Source organism: Gopherus flavomarginatus, chromosome 24, assembly GCF_025201925.1.
Source record: "Gopherus flavomarginatus isolate rGopFla2 chromosome 24, rGopFla2.mat.asm, whole genome shotgun sequence".
In the NCBI taxonomy this organism is placed as follows: domain Eukaryota; kingdom Metazoa; phylum Chordata; order Testudines; family Testudinidae; genus Gopherus; species Gopherus flavomarginatus.
This window is the reverse complement of record NC_066640.1, coordinates 7,782,817-7,790,157: the sequence shown is the minus strand read 5'-3', so window position 1 is coordinate 7,790,157 and position 7,341 is coordinate 7,782,817. Positions and strand designations below refer to the sequence as shown.

Here is a 7,341-nt window from a genome sequence, read left to right as displayed (position 1 = left end):
TTTACAGCTGCCGCTGGTTGGCATATAGCAAACTGTCGGCCACTCCCTGTAACTTTGCCCTCCTCATTCTGTTTTGCGTCACTTGCGTTCTCTTATCCTACCTGCTGCTTCGACTCATCTCACCAGAGCACTTATCGTCATCTCAGGAATTTGTCAGGACGGAAGCCAGAGGTGAGTTGTTTTCTTCACTGCTGTCTGGACTGTGGTTTCGGTGGCAAGTTCCCTAATCATAGGCAGCCTGGGGATACGGGCACTGGCCGAGGCGGCAGGATCCCTGGGTTCTAATTCCCAGTTCTGCCAGCCGTCTGGTCTATGACCTTGGACAAGCTGTTTCCCCCTTCCCTGCTGCGTCTGTCTTGGCGTGAGCTCTTGAAGGATGGGACTGTGGCAGTGCCAGGTAGGTAGCACCAGGAATCCTGGACTCCTTGCTGCTGTATTGTCATGCAAATAAATTTCTAAAAAAGGGATGGGTGAAAAGTGGAGTAAAAGGCTGAGGAAGAAACTGAGGTGGGCAGTGGTGAAGGAAACCCTGAGCCTTTGGAAGATCCTACGTAGCCCACCAGCGAGTGTGTGTTATAGCAGACAGCTATGGAGCTTGGGCTTCTCAGCTCATGCTTTTAGCTCTGGGAGTTCCTGGTGTGTCAGCCAAAGGGGTGGTAGTCACATCTAAATTGGTGGGTGCTCCCACTGTATTTTGAACCAGGAGCCTGATGAAACTGCAACCTGGAATTACCTGGTGCCTCCCTAAATCCTTCCTGCCAGCCAGTGTAGAAGAGGTCTAAGGGGTTGGAAAGGACTAGCTCTTTCAGTTTGCTCTGAGTAATTCCCAGCCACAAGGGCAACATCATACCGAAATGAGGTTATTTCAGCAGGGGCAGGTTTGGGAGGTAGGCCACCAAAGAGCTGGTCTGCCCTTGGCTGTGAGTCTGCAAGTGGTTTTGCTTCGTGTTGCCTCCTTTGGGCTTCAGATCTGTGACCACTTTCTAACAAGCGGTGCCAGTTCCTGGCATTGCTCTGTTCCCCTCGTCCCCATCGTGTTTAGTTTTCACTAATCACTAATCCCTCCGTCATTGGTGTCTCCTGCATTCCCAGGCCAGCAATGCAGAGCAGCGAGCAGACGAAAAGCCCAGCCTGCAAGAACCTCCTCCTCTTTATTCTCTCCCAATTCATACTCGCCCTCTGTTTGTTTGCATACCTTCAGCCCTCTAGGAACCAAGGCCCAGAGCCCCGGGCTGGCAATCCCTCTGCACTCACAACCCAGCCTGGAAACAGCCCAACAGCACCGCAGGCTGGTTCGGAACTGATCATCCTGCTATGGACCTGGCCCTTTGGGCACCCTGTTGCTCTGCAGAAATGCTCGGAGCTCTTTGGCATCCGGGACTGTCACATCACGGCCAACCGCAGCTGGTACCACAAGGCCAATGCGGTGATTGTGCGTCACAAGGATGTGTGCTCCAGCCCAAGGAAACTGCCCCAGGGCCCACGGCCCCCTTCCCAGCACTGGATCTGGTTCAACCTGGAGTCCCCCAGCCACAGCCCTAACCTGGGCTTTATGGATAACCTCTTCAACCTGACCATGTCATACCGGAGGGACTCGGATATCTTCACCCCCTAGGGGTGGCTGGAGGTCCTCAGCCAGCCCCAGAACTTCAGCATCCCAGCCAAGTCCAAGCTGGTGGCCTGGGTGATAAGTAACTGGAACCCAGCCTCCCGCCGGGTGCAGTACTATGAAGAGCTGAAGAAATACCTCCACGTGGATATATACGGCAGCCATCACATGCCTCTGCCCAGGGACAAGCACTTCTCCACCCTGTCCCAGTACAAGTTCTACCTAGCCTTTGAGAACTCGCTTCATGAGGACTACATCACCGAGAAACTCTGGAACAATGCCCTGGGCTCAGGGGCTGTGCCCGTTGTCTGTGGCCCCTCCCGAAAAAACTATGAGCGCTATCTGCCCCCTGATGCCTTTATTCACATCAATGACTTTCCCAATGCTCAAGGGCTGGCCCAGTACCTCCAGGAGCTGGACAAGGACCCAGCGCGCTACCAGCGCTACTTCCAGTGGCGAACATGGCTAAAACCGTCCGAGCGAAGTTCCTGGGCCATCCACTTCTGCAAAGCCTGCCGGGCCTTGCAAATGACAGAGACCTACCAGACCAGGACCGGTTTGGCTAAGTGGTTCCGCTAGGAGTTACATGCTCAGTTTACTGAGTTTAGTACAAATCATTTCTGGCTGGTTCAGTTGCAATTAGCCAAGACTGCTATTTTGCTTTGTACAGAAACATGCCTACATTTGTTACAAGCTGGGTAGATTTTGCACCAGGAAACGACTGTTCTGTGCATCGTCACCCCTCTGCCAGTCCTTGGCTGACTAGCTTCAGAAATCTGAAATTATGAAAAGCAGAATAAGGAAGAGATGACAGAAGGAAAAGCAGCTTCAGGGAGGGAGGGGAGGGCACCAGTTTCAGGAAGCTCTGATTATGGCCAGCCTAGGCCAGTGGTTTTCAAACTTTTTTTCTGGCAACCCAGTTAAATAAAATTGTTGACGTCCGTCACCCAACGGAGCTGGGGACGAGAGGTTCAGGTTATGGGAGGGGGCTCTGGAATGGGGCAGGGGGTTGGGGTGCGGGGATGAGGGCTGCAGGGTGGGGCCGGGAATGAGGGATTCAGGGTGTGGGAGGGGGCTCTGGGATGGGATGAGGGGTCTGGGGTGCAGGAGGGGTCAGGGGTCTGAGCTGGGGGTGTAGGCTCTGGGATGGGGCTGGGGATGAGGGGTTTTGGGTGAAGGAAGGGGGTCTGGGTTTGGGGGACTGAGGGCTGGGGCAGGGGATTAGGGTGCAGAGTTACCTAAGGCAGCTCCCAGTCAGCAGCTCAGCGAGGGTGCAAAGGCAGGCTTCAAGCAGCAGGTCCAGCTCCTAGGAGGAGGCGCGCAAGCGATTCCGTGCGGTTCTCGCCCACAGACACCGCCCTCCCCAGCTCCCATTGGCTCGTTCTCCTGGATGCGGAGATAATGGGTGAGTGAATAGAAGGATGAGGGGCACATTGGGCATTGTGGCTTCCACATGCCAAGCTGAGCAATTTTTAGGTCTGAGTAAACTATTAAGGGGCAGGCGGATGACAGATAGATCAAGGTCAGTTCTGGGCTCCCGTTACGGTGGGGCATGGGATAAGTGGGGATGTTGGGTTCCCTGGATATTGCAATTTAAACAAAAAAACCCAGTCAGAAGTCCAGAGGCTGGTTAGATTCCTGGGAACATTTGGATTTTAACAGTTTAATAAAGAAAAAAAATCAGGTAAATTCGTCAATATTTTGCTTTGATCTATAATTTAACTAAGGAACAAAGAGTCTCTAATCTGCGGCTGTTCCACTGCCCAACTCTGGATAACTTTACATATTTTGGCCTCCTGATAATAATTTGGGCCCCCCCGAAGTTCGTTGGGTGGTGATGAGGAAGTCTTTGCCCACCTGGTTGCGCAGAGCCTGGGATGATTAGCTTGATAGACTGGTAGAAAGATCGAGATAGGTTAATAATTTTGGCTCATCTACGACCTCACTTGGCGTTCATCTTTTACAGCAGGTGACCCTAAGTTTAGGGCTAATAGGGATGGGAGCCCAGATGGAACATCGTAGTCTCAAGAACCATGCAGGGGGTAACGTCCAAATTACTCTGTCATAAACAGATAGTTAAGGGTTACTAGAACAGGAGTACTTCATGTCTCTTTTGCCTGTAAAGGGTTAATAAGTTCAGTGAGCCTGGCTGTCACCTGACCAGAGGACCAGTCAGGGGACAGGATACTTTCAAATCTTGAGGGAGGGAAGTCTTTGTGTGTGCTGTTAGTTTTTGGTTGTTGTTCTCTCTGGGTTCTGAGAGTGACCAGACGTGCAACCAGGTTTCTCTTCAATCTCTGTGATACAGGCTTTTAGGTACTCAGAATAGTAAGTACTAGGTAGATAAGGTGAGTTAGGCTTATGTTTGTTTTCTTTATTTGCAAATGTGTATTTGGCTGGAAGGAGTTCAAATTTGTATTGTGCTGAAAGGATTTTAATTTGTACTTGTATACTTAGGCTGGGAGGGTATTCCCAGAGTCTATAGCTGAAAGATCCTGTAACATATTCCATCTTACATTACAAAGATAATTTTTACTGTTTTTTCTTTCTTTAATTAAAAGCTTTTCTTGTTTAAGAACCTGATTTTTTTTCTGGTGAGACCCTAGGGGACTAGGTCTGGATTCACCAGGGAATTGGTGGGGAGAAAGGAGGGAAGGGGGAGAGAAAGGTTAATTGTCTCTCTGTGTTAGGATTACTTTCTCTCTCAGGGAGAGTCTGGGAGGAGGAGAGAGAAGGAGCGGGGAAGGTGGATTTTCCTCTCTGTTTTGTGATTCAAGGAGTTTGAATCACAGTGATTTTCCAGGGTAACCCAGGAAGGGGAAGTCTGGGAGAGGCAACGGTGGGGGAAAGGGTTTACTTTCCTTGTATTAAGATCCAGAGGGACTGGGTCTTGGGGGTCCCTGGGCAAGGTTTTGGGGGGGACCGGAGTGTACCAGGCACTGGAATTCCTGGTTGGTGGCAGCGCTACAGGTTCTAAGCTGGTAATTGAGCTTAGAGGAATTCATGCTAGTACCCCATCTTTTGGACACTAAGGTTCAGAGTGGGGAATTATACTATGACATACCCAAAGCACCTTTCATGCCAAAGTTTGCAACTCTAACACCAACACTCGTTATTAAGTGACGACAAGCTGCATTCAGCACAGTGGGACCACCTTACCTGGCAGTGAACTGCAGTCACCTCTAGGGTGTAAATTGACAGCGTTTGAACTGTACAGAGCAGAGTTTTTAAAAGGTTCAGGCCAGAATGTGTCTCATTGCCACATGGCTGAATGTAACACATACAGATCGGAACGTGCCCAGGGCTTGAAAAAAACAAACAAAAAAAAAGCCACAGGACCTTGGTTCTGCCAGGGGTTGAATCTTTCCCCTATTGAATCAAGTTCAAAGTCCCCGTCCTGCTCTTCAAAGCACTCCGTGGGCTGGTATGCACATGCACCTGTAGTTTCTGTGTTTATAGCTCAGAAGCAAGGTCAAAAAAATGAGCTTTGTACATTGACTGGAAAGTGGGGAGGGTTGTGATGGTCCCTTGTTCCCAGGAGAGTTCATTCCACAGTCTCTGGACAGGTCTACATTAGATTGCCCCAGTGTCGTCGCTCAGGGCTGTGAACAATCCCCACCCCTGAGCAATGTTGTTAAACTTCCCCTAAGACCCTGTGTAGACAGCACTAGGTGGTAGCTGAATTCTTCCGTCAGCCTAGCTGCTGCCTCCCGGGGAGGTGGATTAATGACAGCCATGGGCAAACTCCTCCTGTTGCTGCACTAAATGCTGCTGTAGCAGTTTCAGTCTAGACACGGCCTCAACTCACCCAACACACACACGATCAAACCAAGCCACTGCACTGCTTCTCCTAGCGAGAGGAGGAGGGAGAACACACGCAAGGCGGGTGTGTAGTCACATGGCTTAACACTGTGGTTCTCAACCATAGGTCTGGGGGCTGCGAACACATTTCAGGGAGGGGGTCACCAAGCAGGACCAGCATTAGACGTGCAGTGGCCAGGGTAGAAAGCTGGCACCCCACTGCATGGAGCTGAAAAGCCCAGGGCACTGAGCCCCACCACCTGGGCTGAAGCCAAAGTCTCAGCAACTTAGCTTCACGGAAGCCCCTGTAGCATGGGGCCCCGGGCAACTGCCCTGCCCCTAACGCCGGCCCTGGCTTTTATATGCAGAAAACCAGCTACTGTGGCACAGGTGGGCCATAGATTTGGGGGGAGCGGGGACTCAGAAAGAAAAAAGTTGAGAACCCCTGACATTGCATGGCTGGAAGGAGCTCAGATACAATATTGGCTACAACAGGAGCAAACTGCACCTGCAGAAAAGCCGCAGCTTTGAAAACATCTGACTCCACCTTTTCTAAGCACTGTCGCTCCTGGGATATTCCTGCCAGCCGCATGGAGGCTTTGGAAACAGCTTGAGTTTAAATAGTGGCTGAGTTGAAAAATGATTCAAACCTTCCAGCCAGTAGCATCTGAACACCTCCCAAATCTGTGCTGTCCCCTCTGCCTCTTTCCAGAAGGCAGCTTGCTGATGGGAAGCCTCAGGGGAGAAAGAAAGGGGAGTTTTGAGGAGCACGCCCCCCGCAGCTTGGCCAGGGGAGCCTGAGCAGAGTGGAAGGAGATGTGAAGCAGCTTTGTGATTTACTCAGGCTGCAGGAGCCAGAGGAGGAAATGGGAAAATCAGGATTGACACCCTTTTCTGTGTGGCCCCTGCCAATGAGCACCAAAGAGCTGCTCACTGTCTCCGCTGTTCTACTCATGGGACTTCATAGATCCTGCCATGAGGGGAGGCAGTTTAAAACCCTGCGAGCAGTAAATCCTGTAACCTCCCCCTAGCCCTCAGGGATATGTGGGCTGTATTTTCACAAACAGCCTCTCAAAGCAGCTCCTGCAGTTCCCCCATTCCCAACTCTTGGTGCCAGCAAAAGGCCTCTGGGTGTGTAAATCGGCATCTCGAAAGTCTCCATTTGCACACAAACACACGCACACTCTGGCAAACTTGGAGGCCTGGCTGAACAGTGCAGCTTGCTGTAAAGTGTGTGTTGTGCCACTCTCCAGCCCACGGAGGGGGTAAAGGCAGACTACTGCTGCCAGGGGGTGGAGTTATTCTGTCGGTTTGTGTGGCAGAGTTGAATGCAGTGGAGGAATAGGGCCTAGAGTCCAGCCCTTTCGTGGGGGTTGTCATGGGAGTGTATTGGCCATAAACGAAGGTTTAAATGCTGCAATCCAGACAACAGACACTCCACACGTATAATACTTTCCCAGCAAGAATCCTGGGATTCTGTCTCTGCAAACCCAAACCATCTAGCCGGGATCGAGGAAGCCAGACAGCATGTTGGAAGTTTGCTCAGTTTGATCCCATGGGCTGTTCAATGTAGAACCCATCCTGCCCCATACGGGTTACTTCAGACCCGTCTCTGATGGGATTCTCAACCTCCCAGCCTAGGCTGTGCTCTGGCGACAGGAGGAGGCAAAGCTGGGGCAAAGGCAACCGTTTCTGCAGGAGGTTGGCGCACAGGGACTGCTCTGCAAAACACAGAGCAGCACAAACCACCTCTAATCCCAGAGACCAGCTAGCTTGTCTCCTCATGGCCACCTTCTTGGATGTGCCCTACGCCTCGTCCCCTTGTAGCTGCCACCAGGGAGCTCCACCGTTATTTGTATTTCAGTAGGACCTAGAGGGGCAGATCAAGATCAGAGGAGCGGCTTCCTAAACACATCGCACCAAACAGCCCC

At 51.5% G+C, this 7,341-nt stretch overlaps 1 protein-coding gene across 1 annotated transcript; it reads left to right on the top strand.

The window, feature by feature from the left end:
• The first annotated feature begins 1,099 nt into the window (after positions 1-1,099).
• LOC127040293 (3-galactosyl-N-acetylglucosaminide 4-alpha-L-fucosyltransferase FUT3-like) lies at positions 1,100-2,188 on the top strand. Its single transcript, XM_050934274.1, is given in 1 exon segment — positions 1,100-2,188. A coding segment is annotated over 1 exon segment (1,089 nt).
• Positions 2,189-7,341: the final 5,153 nt, after the last annotated feature.